At 36.9% G+C, this 23,631-nt stretch overlaps 2 protein-coding genes across 3 annotated transcripts in view; one reads left to right on the top strand and one right to left on the bottom strand.

The window, feature by feature from the left end:
* LOC134842310 (NEDD8-conjugating enzyme Ubc12-like) overlaps window positions 1–23,631 on the top strand; it is a 398,285-nt gene that overhangs the window by 190,283 nt on the left and 184,371 nt on the right. The window lies entirely within an intron of this gene.
* Window positions 16,598–23,631, bottom strand: part of LOC134842206 (SH3 domain-binding protein 1-like) — a 40,045-nt gene continuing 33,011 nt past the window's right edge. The window contains exons 11-17 of one of the 2 annotated variants that reach the window (XM_063858447.1): window positions 20,835–20,930; window positions 19,924–20,031; window positions 18,843–18,961; window positions 18,168–18,416; window positions 17,421–17,496; window positions 17,267–17,346; window positions 16,598–17,206 (exon numbers count right to left, since the gene is read on the bottom strand). In XM_063858447.1, the coding sequence (XP_063714517.1) occupies window positions 16,902–17,206; window positions 17,267–17,346; window positions 17,421–17,496; window positions 18,168–18,416; window positions 18,843–18,961; window positions 19,924–20,031; window positions 20,835–20,930 (1,033 nt within the window). In that variant the 3' untranslated portion in view covers window positions 16,598–16,901. Of the gene's footprint in view, window positions 17,347–17,420; window positions 17,497–18,167; window positions 18,417–18,842; window positions 18,962–19,923; window positions 20,032–20,834; window positions 20,931–23,631 lie in introns of both variants that reach the window. The other variant, XM_063858438.1, reaches the window with a different exon arrangement.

Below are 23,631 nucleotides of genomic sequence, written 5' to 3'. Positions count from 1 at the left end.
ATTTAAAACATTTTCTTCTATCGACCAAATGAACTGCATACCCCTTAAACTAAATTAGAGGGGATGTTCCAATTTTTTGCCTAATTAGATTCAAATCATATCAAATTATAAAGTGAAGCCAAAGGAAAATCTATAACTTTGCAAGTTAAGAGGGAATTAAAAAGTTGCTTGATTTGAAATTTGTTTGAAAAACTCATTAACAAATTCAAAAATCGCAATATTGTTGTCTTTTTTGCAAGTGTTTAGACTGTTGTTCTTATTACTAACCTGTCCAGCTCTGCATTTCACCGAGTGCTCTGTTCCAGGAAGAAATTTTGTCCTGGTACAGTTCAAATGCCAACATATCACCCTTACGCACTATGTCCCTCCCCTTCGCCTCCAAACTCTCAATACTTTTCTTCATTCCATCGATACAATCTTTAATTTCCTCAGAATCGTTGCCATATTTCACCTGCACCATGGATTACAATGTTATGATAATCAAATTAATGCCGCTTAAAACAAAAGTCAAGATGAATTACTCTGATTTTTATTCGTTTTAGCTGAAAAATCAATGTACAACTTAAGGTTAACATTTGCGATCAAACGGTCAATGCACAGGAAAAAGCAAATAAAATTGCAAAAATTTCAACTTTTGAGTCCTGAATTGAAAATGAACTTCACGGCCATCACAACATTGTAATCTATAGTTTGGACCTGGTTGAACCGATCGATCCACAAATTCCCATTGTGCAAGAAACCCCATGACATTTCGATTTGCTCCAAAACCGCTCAATTTGCAGCCCGTAATTTATGCAGTCGTTTGTTTGAAATTACGTTCAAACTATTATAATCACCAAAAACCGCCAAGGAAGTAGTGATCAATCAAATAGTATGCGTTGGGTGGTTTTTCCAGCTTTTTTGACAAGAAAAATAGAGCGAATAAAATCTATACAGTTCTAATTTAATCGATAGTTCAACTCAATTTTCTTTAAAACAAAGAAAAATCAGCTTCAGCTGTTAAACATGTTTCTTCTGTCGACAGTCATTCGGTTTACTCAAAAAAGTACTTCTAAACGCAGACAAATAGATTTTACGGCTGTTACTGAGTTTTGTCATCTGGTTATTTTTAGAAAACAGACCATTTGTTTTATTACGCAGACCTGCTGTAGCATGAAAAAATTCAAAATGACATACATAACAAATAACATATTTAAGTCTAACAGCTATAGAGACCATATTAAAAGTCACAGAGGTTCAAAAATTCAAATATTACGACAATTTTTGATTAGCATCAATTTGAAAGAGTATCCGAAAGATCGGAGCTCCCCAATTTTTGGTCAAATAAATTACGCTTTCAGTTCTTACATCTGACAGATGTAGAACCTCCAAAATCTGCCATTTTTTTCAATTGAAATTTTCCGCAGATGTTCCCCGGTGATGCCAAAACTGAAAACTGAGAGAACTGAAAGCATCATGCTTTTGATCAAAACCCCTCACGACAAAGTGTCTAGTCCGCAATCCCGGTTGTAATAATACTTCGGCTCCGCTGACAAAAACTTTGATGAGCTGCATCTAAATAGTTGACAGCTGAAGACCATGATGATGAATGTCGGATTGTACATATATCAGGTCGCAGCAGGGGCGGATTTAGGGGGGAGCAGGGGGGTCAGCCCTTTGGTACGGAAAAAACGGGAGAAAAAAACTCGATTTTAAGGTCAAAACGTTCGGAAAAGCAACCAAAGACAACAATCGAAATGTTCAACAACAGTCGTTATTTGAAGGGACGGTATTACAGACTTTTTTCATCTTATAGAAGATGATAAAAAAGTTTTCTGAAAGCAAAACAACTCAACATGGTAAAACACTCAGCTAAAAAACACATTGTGGAAGTTAAATTTTAAATTATTGTTTTCCGATTTTACTGCTAATGTCATTTTTGATATTCTCAGCAGAAACGTAGCTCTTTTTTTTCTGATAAGAAAGGATTTTTTGGGCTTCGTATTGTAACAAAAAATGCGAACGCGTTTTTCCCTTTTTAACGCTCGTTAATCGAAATTTGCAAGTTAATTCTATACAAACTTATCTTCGCCATTTTTTAGTAACTACTAATCTTCTTGAACATGTTGCAATAACAACCAAACTTCGAATTTTTAATTTTTAATAGAAACTTTTGTCATATATAGTATTCCTAGTATCTAACTATATATTACGTGTTGGCGCCATTGGTTTAGCTATGTGTTTGGTGCGGCTACCAAATAATTAATACATGCCAACCTTAAGTTTAGTCTGCGATGTTTTGAGTCATTGTTGTTAACCTTTAAAGATAAAACGAGTCAGTCTAAATTCAGTGAATTTACGATATTGAGTTTGCATTTTTCACATGGCGCAGCAAGCAGGACAAAGCGCGGGATCAGGGAAAAATCCACTGGGGATTACGGCATTTTGGCCGAGTAAATGTACGGAAGCACCAATGTTGTGGGAGCATTGGATTACACGATTTACCTGGGGTGTAATAGCAAAACATTCATTCAATCCGACGGCATTTTATTTTGATGATACACTAACCGCGGCGCAAATTACAGGTCTGTCAGAGGAGGTGAATGGGAAAAATCGATTGGAAGCAGAGCAGACACTAATTTCTAACCTCTACTTGTGTTTGGGGGAACGTGGACAGGACGAACTACATAACCGGAAACCCCATTTGGACCTGGCGACTACCCGATATCCACGGGTTTTGGATGAATTTGAGAGTGTCTTCCGGAAGGAAAGAAACGAAACATTCGAGGCGTATCAGCTACTATCTCGAAAACAACGTGACGGGGAAACGCTAGAAGAATTTCACTCCGTTTTGAGTGGACTGGCCGCTAGATGCTCATTGGGAGCATTGGAACGACGGGTGTTACGTGACGTATTCATAGTCAATATGTCCAACAAAGAGGCTCAAACGGAGCTATGTCGTTCAACTAAGACACCAGATGAGGTCTACCGGATTGCTTTGTCATATGAACGGGGAGACAAATACGCAAAGTCGTATAAAGTATCCGGTGGGGGACTTACCGCGGCACCAGCGGGCTCACTACAAATTAAAGCGGAGCCTATAAGCGCAATCAGAGGAGGTTACCGCCGACCATTCCAAAGAGGCGGACGTGGATTTGGCAGGGGCGGCACAAGGGGCCGCGGAGGAGCAGCAGATCGCAAGTGCTACAATTGCGACCAGAGTGGTTTTACCCCGGATCACATTCCAAAGTGCCCAGCAAGAAATGCAACCTGCAATTTTGCAAGAAAACTGGACATTATGAGCGAACTTGTAGAGGACTTCGATCGGCGAATAGGGGTCGCGTAGGCATGATAAATGAGGATGACACCAATGGCGGGATTGCACAAGATTATCCGGAGGAGAGTACATCCAATTACGGAAGTTCCGTCGGATGGGTGACTGATTCAAAGGCACCGGCACATGGATGGGATTCGGATAGTTCGACGGAATATGTAGTTATGTCAATTCGGCGGAAGGAGGAAACAGAATTAAAAGTCGCGGGGGCCAAACTAGCCTTAAAAATCAATGGCAAAGCAACCCAAGCCTGGATTGATAGTGGTTCGCCAATATCCATCTTCACTATTGGGGAACTAAAACGTACCCTGGGAACAGTCAACGTAAAATTGCAACCGCTGAATCCAAAAGACGACCAATTCCGCGACTACGGCAACAATCCGTTAAAATTTCTGGGGAAGATGCAAGTCACGCTTCATTCCAATGGATGGACTTGTTCGGCGGATATCAACGTCATCGGAGGGTGCCGACCGTCTATTATTGGCAGGGATTTAATGCCCTCGCTAGGACTGATGCTGGTACAAGCACCATCGACGGATGGGGTGAAAAGTATACATTCCAAGGAAGGAACTGTGGCGACGGACAATGATTTGGATGAAGGGCAGACACATTTCAGTAAGCAATTTCAACATCTTTTTCGCAGGGTAGGGCGCATTCGAAATTATAAGGTGCAGGCCAAATTTTTCAAGAATCTAACTCCAATTCAACAAAAGGGTAGGCGAGTACCTATAACATTACAGGAAAAAGTCGATAAGGAGATTGAAAAACTGTTGGAACAAGGTCATATCCAAAAGTTGGAAGAATGTTCAGATAAATATTTTGTTTCACCTATTGTCATCACAGTGAAAAAGGACGGTTCGGTAAAACTTGCACTGGAATCTAGAGAACTGAATAAGCAAGTGCATAAAAATAAATACCAAATGCCCAATATTGAAGAACTAATGGACATTGTAGGGCAAACTATCAGCGAACGCAAACAGGGGGATGTTTTTTTTACAACGATGGACCTCGCGTACGCATACGTTCAACTTCCTTTAAATGAAAATACTAGCAAACATTGTAACTTTTCGCTGGTGGGAGGCCGCTCTACCGGTACATATCGATTCAAGACAGGATTCTATGGAATGACAACCATGCCGGCGGAATTTCAACGGGTCATGGATGCCATTCTGGCTGAATTTCCGTGCGCGCATGCTTTCATTGATGATATATTAGTAATTTCAAAAGGTACCAAGATCGAACATATCGCCTTGGTGGAGAAGATTTTAACGAAATTGGATAGAGAAAATATGGCTTTGAAACTAGAAAAATGTCAATTTGCAAAAAATACTTGCGAGTGGTTAGGCCACCGGATTACGAAATCAGGGATTACACCAATGGTGCGGAAAACAGACCCAATTGACAAATTAACCGCCCCGAAAACGCTCTCTCAATTGAAATCGTTCATGGGGTCAATCCATAGCCTTCACAAATTTTTACCTGCGTTAGCAGAAACTTCGGCGCCCCTACGTCCACTACTCAGTAAGAAAAACGAATTCCTCTGGACAACGGACTGCCAAACAGCGTTGGAATCGCTTAAGAAACAAGTCGCGAACATTGTCGAACTTAAGCATTTCGATGTACATAAGGACATACGTATCGTGTGCGACGCAAGCCATAACGGTTTGGGGGCGGTACTCGAACAACTAGGCGCCGAGGGTTGGCGACCAATATCATTTGCATCCCGTTTTTTAAATGCGGCCGAAAAGAAATATTCGACAAATGAGCTAGAAATGCTGGCCGTAGTTTGGGGTTCCGAATATTTTAGAAATTATATTTTCGGGCGGAAATTTACTGTACTGACAGATCACAAGGCTTTGGTATCTTTATTGAATGGGAACAATAAGAAAAACAAGACTATGTTCAGTCGGATAACTCGTTGGATCGATAGAATTATTACCTTTGATTTTGTCATTGAACACATGCCTGGGGCTAAAATTGGCCTGGCGGATTACCTATCAAGGCATCCGGTGGGGGAAGCAACAAGAGTTAGCCTTTATGATAACACTTTCACAGTTGCAAAATGGCAATCAATCACCAATTCACTCGGATATATTGATACCAATAAAGGGATCATTAAAACATCAAAGAAATCAATTGTTTCAGCTAAAGATATACAAGTTGGAAACGATAAAATTAACATTCCACCGGAAGAGGGCGTCAAAACGCGTGAATGTCGACCAACCAATCAGAAGCCAGTAAAACGAATAGCTGAGTGTAATGACCGGGAAAGCGCAAAAGTAGTAAAGTCAATCACCGAATGTAAACTACGTGAGTCTGATATTAATTCCACAGTAAACAGTAGTCCTCCATTTAACAAATCAAGTTATCGATCTATCAAAACAAATACATCTACAATGACATCACTTAATTTGAAGAAACTAAATAAATTATTGTTGAAACATCCAGAAATAACAAGCGGCAGCAGCAGCGAGGTGGAGATAGTAGACGCACGATTGGAGGCGGAGACACATCACACTAGGGACATCCGATGCAACACGGTAATCTCCATTCCTTCGGCATTCGGAGGCGAACTCTTTCCGGCGGCATACCCAGCAGCAGGAAACGTCATTATGTCAGTAATTCCCCGGGACTGTAAGATCATCCGAAAAAGCAGTGCATTGCCGGAGATATTCAACCTAAAACTAGTTGAAGCGAATTATAAAGGGGACCCTCAGATGCGCGCGATAAAGGAACTGGTGGAGAGTAAGGACCCGGAATTGGAAAAGAAGGTCAGAGCAATGGGTGCCTACCTCGGACAGCACACACATGATTTCCACGTGCGGGAAAATTGTCTGTGGATGGACGAACGACTCGTCATCCCCATACCACTCAGAAAGGCTGTGGTCAATCGGATACATGCGTTTCACCATGGGCGCTCGAATATGTTCGACGCTGCGAGGGATGTCTGGTTTCCCTATCTCCACCGTAGTTTAGTCGCAGCTGCGGATGGGTGCAAGGAATGCACGGATGCAGGTAAAAGCCTTAAACCATTATGCGCTAAAGGTGACGTTGGGAAAGTCTATGAACCACGGGAGCCGAATGAATGTCTACAACTAGATTTTTGGGGTCCAATTAGATACTTAAATGAATCGAGTAAATATGTTTTGGTAGCGGTTGACCGATTCTCACGTTGGCCCTCTGCAATGATCTGCGGAAATAATAAAATAAGGTCCTTAAGTTCATTAAACAATACATATCTCAACATGGTGTCCCTAGGAAAATTTTTACGGACCAAGGAACAAGTTTCACATCGAATGCAGTTAAATCATTTTGCAATTCCGAAGGAATAGAAATAATTTATTCACCCGTAAATGATCATCGTGCAACCGGATGTGTTGAACGTACCATTGGCAGCCTGAAAAACTTTGTCTTAACTTACGCCAAAGAAAAAGATAGTGGAAACTTAGAATCAATGATAGAACGAGCCTTGAGTGCTCTAAGATTTGCTCCGAATGCTACTCTCAAAATATCGCCGTTTGAAGCTCATCACGGCAGGGAAGCAAATACGGTACTTCGAAATCTTACGAAAAAGCCAACCCTGCAAAACCTAAATTGGGCCAGAGTGTTGAAACAAAAATCTGGCTATTTAGATTCTACTGACACCAGAACTCAGAAAAGCCTCCAACCCATGGCAACGGATTGGGAGGAACGATCCGACGTGGAGTTTGATGTCGATCATATGAACCACCCTAGGCGACTGACACAGAATCAACTAGTTTCGGCGGCGGATGGATCACCAATGGCTGACGGGGACGGGAAACAGGCTTTTGGGGGAAAGTCTAAACAGCCCAGTAAACGGACCGAACTTTTGTTCCAACGAATTAAGGATAGCAATAAAAGGTATAGACCCATAAACCAAAAAGTAATTAGCGAATCTAAGCACACTCTAACTCTAGCAAATGGCTCTGTACATAGGAAAAGTGGGGTTGCTGAAAAAGTCATCAAGACCAACGCGCCAAATACTGCGAGCAAACTAACACTACCACCCCCAGCCATGAGTGCGTTGAAACGTCGGGCGGAATTGAAGCGAGCAGCAAACGAACAGGCGGCGGGGACAAGCACACAGAGTAAGGCTGATAACAGAACGCGAGAATCTTCACCAGCGGAGGAGGCAGATTCGGATTCGGAGTACGAGCCGATAACAATTTCTAAATACGCAGGGAACTCAACAACAGCACCAGGGCGAAATGCGGAAGAAAATGAACCAAAGGTGCCTAAAGATGTAGAAGACGGAACTGGAAGACCAAACTTATCCGAAGGAAGCGGAGCTGCAAAATCTAAGGGGGTGGACACGGAAGTCCAAACTATGAGCACCGAACAAGGGGGAAGTGCCCCGAATTTGAGTAATGAAGGACAAGGGGAAAAACAACCTAAAAAGAAAGGGGAACGAGGGCGACGCTTACGTCTCGTATCATACTCTAGTCAGGAATCAGAAGATGGGACAGGATCAAGGAAAAGTACCAGGAAACGGACGGCGGTATCCAAATTATGATAGACAGTATTTGATAGCGGGGTTATGATAGACAGTATATTGAAAGCGAGAACAACCAAAGGAGAGGAAGACAGAGAGCGGGACACGAATTAAGCAGGAAGGTACACTTGAAAGATGGAGTGGAAAAAGGAAACTAAAGAAAACTTGTTAAACTAAAACTTATGCCCAGGGAGAGGGTGGACTACTGCTGGTTCAAAACTCAAACATTTTCCGTTGGATAATTTTAAAACATTTGTTTGAAAAATGATTGTTGAGGGAATGTCATATATAGTATTCCTAGTATCTAACTATATATTACGTGTTGGCGCCATTGGTTTAGCTATGTGTTTAGTGCGGCTACCAATTAATTAATACCTGCCAACCTTAAGTTTAGTCTGCGATGTTTTGAGTCATTGTTGTTAACCTTTAAAGATAAAACGAGTCAGTCTAAATTCAGTGAATTTACGATATTGAATTTGCATTTTTCACACTTTTTTGGCTTTTTGTTTTTATTGTAAACCAGAAAAGACTCTTTGAAACAGTGATGCTTGGCTGGTGGTATTGTAAATTGCATTTGCCTTTTCTGAGAATTTTAAGATCGTGAGAGCTAATAATTGCAACAAGACTTCTATTTCTGCCTCGTCTCGATCTGAGGCAGATCGTTTTTGGGTCGCTGGCTGATTGACAACATTTCATTTCACATGCAAATTATCGGAAAAACGTAATTATCGGAAACTACAAGTCAACAACGAATAACTAACTTCCATAAACTTCGATATTTAAAAACAGAATTTAATGTCATAAAAATGCAACATGAAATTTATATAAAAACTGAATGACAAAGAAAGATTAAACTCAAGTTTTTGCTCTCTCGAGTGCCTGTGCTCATTGTCAGTTTTGGGCAACATTGACTTCGATTTTTTGCGAAGTTTCTACACAGACCAAGAGCAATTTACCAGAACTACCATCTATAAAACAATCAGTATTTGTAATCCGGGTCTGGAAAAATCATCTGCACTAAGTTTTTCACTTCGCAAAAAAACGTAAGGAACAGCCGAGTTCAGTCAAATTTTCACAGTGATTAATTCTATTTTCTCGCAGAGAATGTATCACAATGCGTGAACAATTTTTTTACTCCTATTATTCGAGAAAAAGTTCACTGCGATGCTAATATTGGTGCAGATGAAAAAAATTGACATTTCCACACATGGATTACATTAGTAAGTTTATAAAATAAAATAATGATCGTTTCATAGATGATAGTTCTGGTGATTTGCTCTGGGTTAATGTAAAAAAAAATCGCTGAAAAGTCCCAAATAGACAAGAACACAAGCAAGTGCAAGAGAAAAAAGCCTGACTTTGCTCCACTAGTTTATCTATTTTAAAACAGCGCCTGAAACCTTTTAAACTCTGTAACGATCAGTCTTTTTGTCTTCCACACACTGTTTTTGTTCACAAGAAAATTCAGAAGTTACGACCATGGTTTGTCTCGCTATGAATGCTAGCGAGAACAACTTCTAGTATGATGTCAAAACCTTTGACAGCCTCCTTAATCGATGTGGTTTGTTTGGAATTATCCTCGTACATAGTTAAAGCACATCACCGATTATCTGAAGGCGTTCAGTTTAGAAAACTCTCTTGGGACGGACTTACAAATTTTAACCCAACAGAATTTAAACATTTTGGTTTTGTTCTAATAATTTCAAATCTTCATGCTTAGACCAATGTAAACTCAGAAATAAAAAACTATATTTTTTTCCAGCGATTACACAAGTTTTGGTTATCTCAAATCTTATGAAACCAGCTGACATCACAAACTATATTTTTTCGAGAGAGAATTTTCATTTTCAGGACAAGTTCTAAGATAAAATGATCTGATTTGTTCTGTTGTGTTTTTGAAACTGCTATCAATTTATGCTTGTATTTAATTGATAGCAGATTATTTGAAGTTTATTGTAAAATTTACTGTTAGTTGATCATCATTCCAATTGTTGGTACCCATTTCATCTATAGTTCAAGAACTTGAAATTGCAGGGATGACTCGAGGAAGGCTCGACGTCGAGAGAGGACTTGACATATCCACATAACCATGCAAGCAGTGAGGAAGAAGAGATGCGCGTCAAGTAGTGGTTGCTATCTGTGCTGTCAGAAGGGTCATATGGCGAGGTACTGCTAGTCCAAAAGTGACAGTTGACAATCCAGTGCTCGAGGCAGTGGGTCGAATGAAGCGAGTGGGCCCGGAACACAGAAGCAAGGATGCGTCAAGTGTGGGCAACTTGAACATTTTGGAAGGAAGTGCAAGCAGGGGACGACAGTATCACAAAAAAATTCAAATTAAAATTCGCAAAAGTTATAAAAACCACAACTCGCAAAAAATGAAATTTGGTTCAAAACGCAGTAATGGCAAATACTGACTGCTCGCTCTGCTGATATTGGCTTCGCATACCTTGGAACAAGTGTTCTTATGAGCAAGAATCAGTGTTGACCTCTCTTTTAGGACCAAGTAAACATCCTCCTCTCACCCCCTCCCCACAGCCGTTCGGGGGGAGGATGTAAACTTGGTTCTAAGCTTGGAAATTTCAGCCAATCAGAATCTAAGTTTTTACATGCAGCTTTTACCAACTTTAATGCAAATCAAATGCTGGGGCGGAAGATCTTTAACTTGGTCTATCTGGGGGGAGGATGTAAACTTGATCCCTGTTTTATATTACTAATTAAATATATTTTAAATCACTTTTTTTGCAAGTTGTCGCTAGTTTTTAATTGTTGCTAGTTGTAATTTGTTGCCAGTTGCTGTATAACAATCGTAAGGGTATCCATCCACACATCGTTTATTAGGAGTAAAGAACGTAGTGAAGACTATTATTTGGTCTTGCTGATTTTTTTTACGTTCTGACTTAGCAGTGTTTGCCAAAAAAGTACTACGAAAATTACAACTACTTTTTAAACTCTGAAGTCAGCTAAAGTTTGTATAATTCAGACAAAGTTGCAAACAAAGTAAATGTAGTTCTAAACGTTTTTAACTCTTCTGTATTTCTTTAGTTGTTTTCAATATTTTTTCAATAACTTGAGTTTTTGATTGATTACCAGAAATCAAGAAATTTGCTAGTTAAGAGCAAAACCTTTGAAACAGGCTTTTTCCATTAACTAGCAAGTTTCAGGACAAATGTCTGAGATGTCAAAAAAGTAAAAGAGTGGTAGAGTAGTGATGTTGTTGATTAAGATCGTATTATTTTTTTGTTGCGCAGGAACACCATTAATTTAAAAAGATTTTTAAAAAGAAGGAGAGGAGACTTGATGAAAGAATTGATGAATTTTGACCAATGTTTTTTTTATAAGGGTTGACTCAGATTAAGTGTTTAGAAAGTAAACAACAAATCAATGGAAAATTCTGGAAAACAAAAAATGAAGACAGAAAAATCATCAAATTTTGAGTGAATAAATATGATTAGTTGATTTTGAAACTCCTTTCACATAGGCTACCTAAACCTCTAGAAAGCTTTGGAAATTTTTAAACCAGAATATTTCATCCTGTTAGTTAATATCAAAAATGATAAAATTTTTCAAAAGAACAAATGCTCATTTCTCATTGGTTGGTATCAAAATGGTCAAAATTTTTCTTTATAAAAGCTTGATTTCAAATGATTTTTACTGAAATGAATACAAATCCATTATAGGTGAAGCTTGGAACTAATTTTTTGACCACAACACTGTTAAGAATTTGTTGATAAGTGAAGCTCGATTCTGATTAGTTGATATCAAAGTGTTGAAAGTTCCATGATAAGTAAAGCTCGATTCTGACTGGTTTGTATCAAAATGTTTGAAAACTCCATAAAGCTCCACTCTAATCGGTTACTCTTTTCAGCTTCACCAAATAGGATGAAACTCATTCTGATTTTTTTTTCACGTTAAAAAACAGTTCGTGAACGTAATTGCATAACTGAGTTTGACTACCTCAATCTATTTTTTGGGACAGTTCAAAATTAGTGTAGTCTCCCACTAAATTTTTTTGGGACTTTCCAGGTCTACGATTTCTGAAATCAACTTAATTTATTTCTTTACTTATTGAGATGTCATCACCGAAAAATAAGATAGTTGTATGTCTTGAGTGTGCTAGATGTTACACACGTCAAAATGCGTCAAAACGTCGTAAAAACTGTGGCTTTTTGAAGTGTCCGAATTGTAATTTTAATTTTCATACATCTAGCAGTAAGGAAAAGAACATTCATATCAAAAAGAAGCGTTCTTCCTGTCACAATAGTGCTATACAAGGTGATCGAAAGCACTTTGAGCAGCTTCCAAACAAAATTGACACGGATGACGACCAAGTTATTTTTTTGAAAGTATTTATAAAAGTCTGTGGGGTCAATTAGCATAGTTGAAAATCTTGCAAATGACTCAGTTTTTGTGAAACAACTTAAATTTGAAGTTCAAGTTCTATGTAAAATCAAAAACTGAGCAAACCTTACGTGATAACCTATTTTACAAGAGTGTTTTCTGGTTTTGATCTGTTGTGTTTGCTCAAAAGATATAACGGACGGACAAACCAACGCAAGCAACAATCGAGTTCAGATTGCCGTGAAAATTTTGACGTAAAACGATCGAAATATCTTTAACCTACAGTAGCGACTGCAAATGAACCAGATTTCTTCTATTATTTTCCAATGATTTTGGAAAATTTTTTGCAAACTGACATTTAAGATGAAAAATTTCAAATTAAAAAATAGATGTTTCTGATCTGAAAGTTTGGTTCAAAACATAAATTAAGATAAGATTCAAGAGAAGAATATACAGTTATTTGGTTCAGAGATACTTTTTCTTAAGTTGTATGTTTGTTCTTAACAGAGCAGGTGTTTACAACTGCAATTGCTTTGGTTTAGTAAGCGATAGTTTAAAAGACATAAACTTTTGTGCAAACTGACATCAACGCTATGAAATCTACAGCAATAAAATTTTAGTTTTAATCAATTAATAAAATAGTTGAAATCATTGAGAACTTAGAGGCTTTAAGGAGAATTTATTTGAGATGCAACTGTCTGGATTGAAAAAAAAAATTGTTAACTGATACAGTTTTTCCACTAAACTATCTTTTGAGCGTTGAATTTTCAGCAAAAAACTCTTGTGGAAAATAGCAGATAAAGCAGAAACCAAGAACCTGCATTGAAGGCAAACATTTACTCAAAATCTACAGAAAACAATTTTTACGTTCGGATGAACTCGGAGATTTTTTAGAGAACTTTTTTTGCTGGAATTCACCCCTGAAACTGCTCAAAAATGATCGAAATCAAAAATTTTCAGTTAATTGGTATAGATTTTCGATCAAAAAATCATTCAAAACTGAACTTTATAAATAAAATGTTCTTTTGGAAGATTTTGGTTCAAACAATAATCGAGAATCTGTTTTCAATGCAGACAATTTTGTAAATTTTCAAAAAAAAATTCCTTTTGAAGAAAAACTTTTCAGAGAAAAATGATAGGTTTTGCTGGTTCTTTTCCAAAAACCTGATAAATTCAGCAGAGACAGATGTATAATTTCTCTAGTTCAATCAATGTTATCGTGTTTGACTTGACTGAATTCAAGTTGAGGCAACGTGTTTTTGCTTCAGTTAGCTTCAATTTTTTATTATTTCTGAAATTAGGTTGAAATGAACGTTTTTTTTTGCTTAATTAAAATTGGCTAAGATTTACAAAGGTTTAACTGATACAGTCTTTACCCCAATTTTCATTTCTAATTTAATTCTCGAGCGGAAAGTCTTCTTTTGTAAGATTAAAGATAAAGCAAAATTTAAGAACTGAGTTTCATTGCGTACCTATAATTATACCTATTTTTCAGCAAAGCAATCTCAAGAAAGTTGTGCTGCAGAAAAAAAGGAAGTTTTTCAGATAAAAATTAATAGTTTAAAGCTATTTTTCACCAAAAATTACCTATCTATATTCAACTTTGAATGCTCTAACTAGCTCCATTTTTCTTTGACCCTTAATTCCTTAGTTCTCAGTAATTTTCAATGTAAAGTTATTTCAAAAAGAGACAATAAATAAAGCAGACAGCAGAAATTAGCGTTAAAATTAGATACGATCCGGCAGTTTTTATTTGTCTTCGAGTGCGATTTTGTCGTTGTAATTCAACTTTTCTTCATTTATTTTTTCTTTTTCAAAAACTTGGAAATTTTTACGATTTGCTGAAGTGCAGCTGAGAATATCCAGGAAAATCCGAAGAAAACAATAATTTTTGAATATTGTCATAAGTTTGAGAAATAAAGGAGATTAAATGTGATTCATTTTAATATTGAATCTGAAGAGCAATTGTTTCCAGACAAAATTTTTTCAAAACTAGTTTATGCAACGACTAACTGTGGGAAAGATGCATACCCTGCAAATTTTCAAGATCCATAGATTAAGTCTTTGTCTTCTTTGTCAGTTTGAAACTTACCATTTTTTTAAACTAAGGTATGTATTAATGTAGGTTGCAGGTTTCAGAATTTTAGATGCTATCTTAATATATTGGGAAATTTATTACCTATGCCAAAATATAGGGTTGTGACCGGATAATCTATAGCTCACCTTTTATAAAAAGTCTACCACCCATAACCGCGTTTTTGCCCCGACATATACTACTTAGGCCGAATTTTTTTTCAAAAAAATCATAACATTCAAGACTAACAAAAAGTTATTAATTCCCTTCACCCTCAAAAATCAAACTCGCACAAAGAAATTTTATCGCTCATCAAAAGATGCAATATGAGGCCACTAAACCGAATTAAAATCTATCAAGCAAACTATCAAGCAAAAAAAAACAATTAAGAAATTTTTTGTAGCGTTTTAAGCCGACTTAAAATCTATCAAGCAAACTTTCAAGCTGAAAAAAAAAACGAGTATGAAATTTTTTGTAGCAATTTGTGCGATCCAGAGAGGAGAATTAAATGTTTGTTCCCCTCGAAACGAATCAAAATTAGATCACTAAGCCGTTCAAACACTAGCCGAAATCATTTGAGCAGAACACGTTTTTTCGAGAGTAAGGCGAAAACAATTCGAAATACAGTATACTGAGGCAAACTTAGTAAAATTACAAACTGCAGAAGTTAACCAAAGCTTTACAAACAACTCCAATGTAAATTGCCTACAGCAAAGAAAAACTATTCTACGGTGTGGCAATTAACCTTTGAAACGGAGTAAAGAAAACAGCGTTCTCTCGTAATCGAACACAGGACCTTTGCCGTCTCAAGCGTATTCGTTTTTCAGATTCAATTGTGCCAGACGCGCAAAGAAGTTTGAGCTTTTGAATTGAAACAGAATTTAGCTTTTCTATTTTTGACATTCTGTGAACAAAGCTGTTTACGGAAAAAGTCTAGTACCCGATTGCGATTCCCGTGCTCAGCTCAAGGGTTAAAACAGCGGAAATTCCATCGACGGAAATTAGGCAAAAACCACGAACCAGAACGAAAAATTTGCAATCTATATTTTTTGTCGAGAAAATTTAGTTTAAAAATTAACCCCGGAAACAGACTACCCTGTTGACTACTAAAAAACTGTAGTTTAGTTTGAATTTGCTTTTACTTTTACTACTAAATTGACCCTTTTCTGAACAAAATTTTTTACAGGAGAACTCTCGCACCCTTTTGCAATAGCCTTGCTTATCGCTAAAAATATCCTTGCTAAAAATTTAAGAAATATGGATCAGTAGGTACAGTTTCTATACCGCTCCGAAATCTGAAAATGAAATTCCACTTTCGAAACTTGAAATTGATCACGTTTCTTGTGACCCTTACACTTTCGTAATTGGAGAGCGCAGCTCCCATCCTATCTTTGAGCAGATGAAAATTGAACTCAAGTGGAGCATGTATACATAAAAGGATTATTAAAAGCAATGTGTAAGAATGCACTTCTGTAGTTGTAAAAATGTTTCAAAAATTTTCCTGGAAAGAAATCATCACGACCAATGTCTGAGCAAAGTTAGCCCATATGCATGTAATTCATCAATTGAAGAAAGTGTATGACGAATGCGAATCTCGCTTACACTTTCAATTGTTTGTTTTGAAAATAGGATTCGAACAAATATATTTTTTATCAGCCTATTGCTTTGATGTCCGTTTTTAGAGAGCGCCGTAAGTAAAACTCCATACTGTATTACTGGATGCTCATTAGCTTTGCAATCGCAACATCGTTTCATTAAAAATATTTTGTATTGATAGAACCTTTCTGCTAATTGTTTCAATTTTACCTTTTACTCGAATAAGTGAATTTTGAAGTTTGTGGGTTGCTAAATAAAACAGGGCCTAAGACGACACGCAAATTAGACGGCCGTAAATAAAACGGAACTTATACGATAACTATTTGTGAATTTAGACGATAAGAATTTGGCCAATAAAACTTTTTGTTTTATAAGACGACACGCAAATTAGACGGCCGTAAATAAAACGGAACTTATACGATAACTATTTGTGAATTTAGACGATAAGAATTTGGCCAATAAAACTTTTTGTTTAGAACAAAAGCAGTATATGATCGCAAAACTGATCAAAATTATTATTGTAAAGTGTATTATAAAAACACTAAATCGAACGAGTAGACTAAATTTAAGAAATGCCTAAATTATGCAACTGTCATATTAGTAGCCTGATTTGTGGTTAGACCACCAGTATTCACTCCACTAAAAGTTAATTTAAGTATGCAAAGAAACTTCACGCAATTTGCACGCAAGTTATCGTCAAAACTCCGTTATTTTCTGATCGTCTAATTTGCTCGTCGTCTAATTTCCTAGTCCCTAAAAAAACTATTAAATGAACATCTCTACTTTTAATACTTTGAAAATTTTAATTTCATTGTATAGAAGAAAATAAGGTGGCGCCATTTCTGTACAAGCCAGTGTATAATTACTGATTGATAGATATGTGAGTATTTATAGCGACAAACCTTAAAAAACCAAATCAAATCATACACATTTACATGTTACTTTATTCGCTAGAAATCACTAAGCTGCTGCCTTATTAAAATATGAATCTAATCGCAAAGTAGTTTAATCCAGTCCAAAACTCAAAAGCATTATCTTTGATTGTTAGGTTTCGATTTTGGTTCAAGTCAGAAATGTGTTGATTCCGTGTCTCCGATTGCGTTCGCGTATCTCGCATGCTGTCCTGCAGTCGAATCATTACTATTCGGATCTTCTGGACTGTCAGCCTCGTCATTTCCGGGTGAGGACTGGGGCATATCATTCGGGAGTGTTTCTATAGGCGGCGGTGGAGGCGGTGCAACTGTAGGTCTGTTGTAGATGTCATTTTTACTCCCACCTGATGCTGAAGTTTTGACGGATCTCGGCTGTGGACGCGGTTTGCTCTGACTGCTGAAAGCGTACTTTCTTTGACTGTCCGTGCTCGTGTCGTCTTCTGAAACAAGGTTCTCTTGCGACTTCGAAGGCGTGCTCAATGAAAAGTTCACATCACTACCTTGACCAGAGACCCCGAAAGATGAAGGATCGGATTTGCTGTTACTAGACGGCACTTTTGGGGCTCTCTTTTTATTGGACCTGCAAACAATTATTCGTTACTCATTTCTAAAATTGTCGAAATCGGATTCGGCTTACCAACAAAGATGCCTTACACATCAGGGGGCAAGGGTTTGGGCGGCAACGGAGGATTACTAGAAGACGTCGTTCCGACCAATATTTTGTCACTTGCTGAAACAGAAACTAATAAGAGTTCTAATTTCAAGAAGTTCTATACAGATCAGAAAACTATTCAAAAGATAGTTCTGCCAGAAACCAATGCTCAGTTGAGTGAGGGTGAAAACAAAACAATATACGTAGGACAAGAACCATTACGATACACTCATGTTCAAAAAAGCCTCAAAGCTTCAAACCCTCTAGTTCAGGGGCGGGTTGAGGATTTTCTCGAAGGGGGGGGGGGCTGATTTTCAAAACTATCAAAAATTTTGTCAACTTTTTTTAGGTCGACCAATGTGATTTTTCGAGCGCTCCCAGAACACTTATACAGACCCTATTTTGACAAAAAAAAACAATTTTGAAAAATCAGGTCAAAAATACCGTTTTTGCGCACTTTTTGGAAAATTTTGACCAAAAATGCGTTTTTTTGGCGCTCGCTCCCCCTCAAAATTAGTGTATTGGCGCCATATTGGATGCCGACCAAAAATGAATATTATGAAACAATACCAAAGGGGACCCTTTGGTTGGTGTTAGTGAGGGGGTGGAATCCTTGAGAAGAGGGCGTCCTCCAATAAATCCCCCCCTACTCTGGTTAAATAATGTCTAGTGACGTCCTAAGAACTAATGTCAATATTGGAAATTGTTCTTGTATATTAAATGTCTGGCCCAGAAATTGACCGACTTACATGATGATCTCCTGTGGGATCCGTGGAGAAGCAGGGACGCTTTAGAAGGTGTCTGGGGCGCATTTGATGATGATGATGTGTGAAGTATACTGACAGGTCTGTTCAGTTTTCGTGGTTGCTCCTCCCTCCTGGGGGCGGGCGATGGTGGCGCGGGTGAGCTGAAAGAAGCACGGAGGGACGGAAAACCGGACCAGGGCGGAATTGGCGGATTTTCCAGGATGTCCTTGATTGATCGAAACTCAACTGGATCTGCAACAGAAATGAAGACTTTTACGTTACTGCCGACACAACCGGAGCAAATACCATGAAATTTGAGATACCCGAATACCTGCATTTAAACTCTTCAAATTGAATATGATATCTATTCAAATTGAAAGAAAGACGAATATGTACAGCCAAGCAACTTCACTGCAAACTAATGTTTGGTTATTTTTTCTGAGTTGCGTTTCGTTTGGAATTAATCTTACCAAGTAAACCTAAATTTTTGTTGAATATACGGATTAAATTGAATTGTGAATGCTGGTTAAGCGGAGCGCATGCAACATAACATGATCAAAATATGATGTTTTTTAAAACAGATTCGAATTCTGTTATTTAAAAGCATTCAAATCAACTAGAGCAACCATTTGAAAAGTTAGTTAGGCTACACTGAAAGTTTGCTCAAGTGAGCCTTACCGCTTTTGAGGTCGAAAACAGTGACTGCGTTTCTGACTAGTGTTGCCACTATATGGTTACTCGTATGAGACACATTGAGAGAAGCAAAGTCTCCCCCTGCCCCCATCGCCCCTAGATCTCTGAAACAGACACTCAACTAGTGACACAACAACTGAAAAGACCAGAATAGGTACAAGGATACATCAGGTACTTTGCATACACAGCAAAACTACAGTGCCGACTTAAATTATCCTGAAAACAACCTTGAAATAGGTGTTAGTATTTTGACAAAAATCTCATTAGCTGGAACAACGTTTCATTACAAACTACTTTCGGAAAATCAATTTGATCGACTAAAAAATGGTATCATTCCTGATCGTATGTCTCAATAAAGAAAACTAGGGGACCAGCTAAAACTGGAAGTACCTATTAGACGTTTTGGAACTTTGACGTTATAATGGTGTGGGATGAAATGTGTAATTTCACAATTTGGACTACTGCAATAAGTTTGGAACTTTCCCAAGGAAATAACAATCTTCTAGCAAAAAATTAACGAGTAGCCGCTTCTGTAGGAAAAAATTCAACAGTTCTTTCGATTGAACCTTATATCTCAGATTTGATAGGAGAGTTTTTTAAGCCAAAAATCTGAAACCCCTTTTTTTCAGAAGTTAGGAGGGCAGAGAAGATTTCCAAAACCGACAAAAATTGTCAAGGCTAACTTTTTTTTAAAAAAATGGGAAGGGCCGCTGCAGACGTTTGACAACCTGTTGTTTTAATTAAAATTTTGATATCAGAATTGGCAGGATAGTTTTCGAGAAAAATAAGTTTCCAAATAACGATCGAAAAATTTATTAAATAGACATTTCTGAGATACATTTCGTAAGACTGCTTTATTCGGAAAAACTTTAGAGCCTGCTAAATTACAACTTCAGAGCATTCTAACTTAATTTTCCAGTTGTTCTTTTTCTTTCATTCTGAATTGCCTAAATTAAGGTAGACATTTTCATCAACATATATTTTTCCATTATACGCAAAAATGAGTGGTAATAAAAAATGCCATTTCAGTTTATGAGAGTTCCTGCTAGTATATAGGTTGACTCACTGTTTGGTGTTATCGAAGCTTGGTCCAATGCATGTACCGATGTTGTCTGCAGACATCTTGTTCACACTCTCGTTCATCAGCACCCCATGCAACACAGTGAAGATATATCTACAACACAAAATTACAAAATCTATGAGCATGAAACACTGACATATCCCAGACACCGCAATTACATGTCAAAACTCTTCGAAACAATTTTAAAAAAAAACTTTTAGCAAACATTTCTACGTAACAAAATTCAAGAAAACAATTAGGAACCCAAAAGAGAATCCGCATACAGTGTAACTAGCGTCATCGTGTCTCTGACAAAATAATTTTATGGTGCTGAAAAAAAAAGAACAGCCACTGAGAGTTGGAAAAGAGTAATGAACGCAAGTAAACAGAAAAAGAATACTGGCTTGTTTTTTTTTGAAAAAAAAATCTCAGCTTTCGAATTTCCAAGAAAAAAAAGATGGCCCTAAAACTCTTTAAAATTCTAGAACAATTTATAATTGACACTTTTTTTATGAAATTAACCCAATTTGAGAAAACTATCTGACAACTAAATTGGTTTTTTCGAAACTAGAATTCGATAACGTTTTTTGGTGACCTTTACACTTTTGCTGTTCGATAGTGGAGTTTGCCTTCCTTTTAACAATAGAAATGCACTACATTTAAAAAGAAATCGGAGGTCAAACCGCGAAAAATCAAAATTAAGCGTGAACAAATTTTGAGACTTTTCCTGAAAAAAAAAATCAAGACCTGTAAAAGAGTCTTCATTACGTTGTTCATTACTCTTAAACAGTGATAAGAACCTTCGATGTCGAGCCAGCAAGTTTGATCCTTAAATACACGAAGAATAACCTTTATGAGCTTAAGATTTTGCGTGAGATAGATAGTTATGAATAGGATGAATGGTTTGGTTTCGTTACTTTAGATTGTCGACATTGGCTTTCGGTAGACTCTTAATTATCTCCTGGAACTTGGCAGCAAACTCGCTCTCTGTGGCACCTCTCGCAGACAACTTTCTAAAAACACGGAAACAGAATTGCAATAATGATTTCACTCTCCTAGCTGAGCATAAAATCAACAGGAATTTGTATTGTCAGATCAATTAGGACGGCCTCGAAATTAAAGTGTCAAGACATTGCCATGTACAAAGTATTTCATCGAGTTTTTCAGTTAGCATGAATTACATGAACCTCGTTACCATGAACGTCATTAGTTGAATGTATTTCATTTAGGAAGCATACATTCAACTTGTGAGCTGGGAAGAGTACGTATATGTACCAATTACCATTAAGAGCCCTATGGAACCTGATCTAAACTACATTTTATGATTGGATAAATTAAATGTTTTACCAATGTAAAGTATTTAATATTAACCAATCATGATCCATCTAACTAACAACCCACTTATTTGTAAGTGCTGAAGTTACTTGTAATTTCAGCACCAGAGAGATTTGAATTTAACTTAGAAATTAGTTGGACTCTCCCGAGCACTTCAGCAGCCGCAATAAACCAGTATACCCTAGATCTATTGAGCCTAGCAGAGACTAGTTAAACAACCTGAGACTAGATAGTATAAGAGTAAGATTAGGATCGGTATTAGACTAAGAAGTTGCACGAATCTATCCGGCCGAAAATAAGATAGCGTGACGAGCAGACGGTGTACCCTATCCGAAATTACTCTATGAGTTACACATCTGTCCTAACTCATCTGGTGCGACCATAAGTCTCGAACAAGACCTTAATAGATTAGAATTAGCCAAAATAGATTAGAAATTAGACAAAAACATTTACAAAAATGTTATACGACAATAATTTAATCGAAATGTCTCTACGACTCAATAGATCAGAGCCAATATTCCGAACCATAACAGAACTACCCGGAATTGGAAGAAGACCTCGAACCAAAGACGACATACGACAAAGTAGAAACTTGCCGTATAGTTATATGATAGTTCGGCAAAAGCCAGAACAAACTTTTATATTTCGAATACTACTTGCAATGAATTTAGATTTCCATTTGCAAACATAAAACCTTGAAGTTACTCTTCAAAATCATTTCAGGCGCTAAACAAATTTATTAATATACAATAACGATTGATAAAAAGATCTAAGATCGTTTTCCTAAAACTCTGCAGTATTATACAAAACATGTTTGAAAAATATTTATTGGAAAATAAAAATAAAAATTAGTAGCATGACAATAAATGGTTAGTAATCATAAATCATCCTGTTGTTCCAGCTTCATCATCTAAAACATAACAGCAATCATAAACCCACTAATATCATCAAAACACTAAATCTTTCCTTTACACACATTTAAAATTTTATTAAAACTTAAATTCACTTAATTTTAAAACCAGATCATCAAGGCTTATCCTTGGATCTTAAATCATTTTCTACTTAATTAAATTTCAAATTTGATCATCAAGGCTTATCCTTGGATCAAACAGAACAACTTTGTTCTCCCCCACCCACTTAATTAGTGTCTAACGACCTCAAACGTCGATTCACTACCCAACCCTTTCTAAAGACCTAAGACTAATAGAAATTTTTAAACAAAACTAATCATTCAAATTAGGATAAACAGTGAAGAACTTCGGTTATTCATCCTTCACTTGACCCCCCCTCTTACCAGACCCAGGATAAATCTTAGACTTAGTAAGTTTAAAATAGTATCTAACGAACTACTCGCGTTCTAATTATACCTGAACCTTGTGGATCGATTTACTATTCTCCAACCCTTGAACACAATCACTACCCCTAAGTAAGATTAAGTAAGTTAACACCTTAGCTTATACTAGTCACGAGAAAGTAAAAATCATTCTTCGGAATCGATATACTTTTCTCTCCAACCCTGAACAAACAGACCCAGGTTAAGCTAACCAAAAAATCGTAAGAACTAACAGTTTAGGAAAATAGAAATCATTTAACAACCCTTTGCATCCGTCATTCTAAACCTTATGTCATTTAAAAACCTAGGAAATAAACAAACAATCGTTTTACACAATTGTGAAATAGATAACAAAAAATACGACCTTGTAATCACACCTCATACACAAACAGTTGGATACATTCGAACAAAACGACAAACACTAAAAAGAAAAATAATAACGAAACAAAGACAAATAACACGAAAAAGATTTTCAAAAAATCGAAACGCATTTTCAGAATCAGAAACCAACAGTTTAGACGAACTTTACAAACTAAAAGAATCAATAGATAAAAATTGCCCAATTCACGATCAATTATATTTCTCTGACTCAGAAACAACTTCAAATTCATCACAAAGAGGAAAAAGAAGATTTAACTGATAAAATAAATTTATCAGGACCACAAACAAATGATTCAAAATACACAATAAATCAAGTTTTTGACCTCCACGACCCACTTGATACAATACCCTTATCTAAATTAGAAATCGAAAACATTTTTCTCCCCCCAACAGAAACAATTACAATTTCAACACTGAAACAATATCAAAACCTTGACCCAGTAATTCGACAACTGAAATCATGGCACAAATATAAAACTAAACCTATCAAAGCAGATTCAACCATTCTAGGAAACAAAACACTCCTCCGATACTTTCGCAAATTTAACAACACAACAATTAACGAAAATACAGACCTTTTAGAGTATAACCTGAATGAATCTACAGTTCCATGTCTCCCTTTAAGTATGATTCTTATAGCTTTTAATATTTCACATACACAAAAT

The sequence above is a fragment of the Symsagittifera roscoffensis genome, chromosome 1 (genome assembly GCF_963678635.1).
Source record: "Symsagittifera roscoffensis chromosome 1, txSymRosc1.1, whole genome shotgun sequence".
Classification (NCBI taxonomy): domain Eukaryota; kingdom Metazoa; phylum Xenacoelomorpha; order Acoela; family Convolutidae; genus Symsagittifera; species Symsagittifera roscoffensis.
This window is presented reverse-complemented; position numbering and strand designations above follow the sequence as displayed.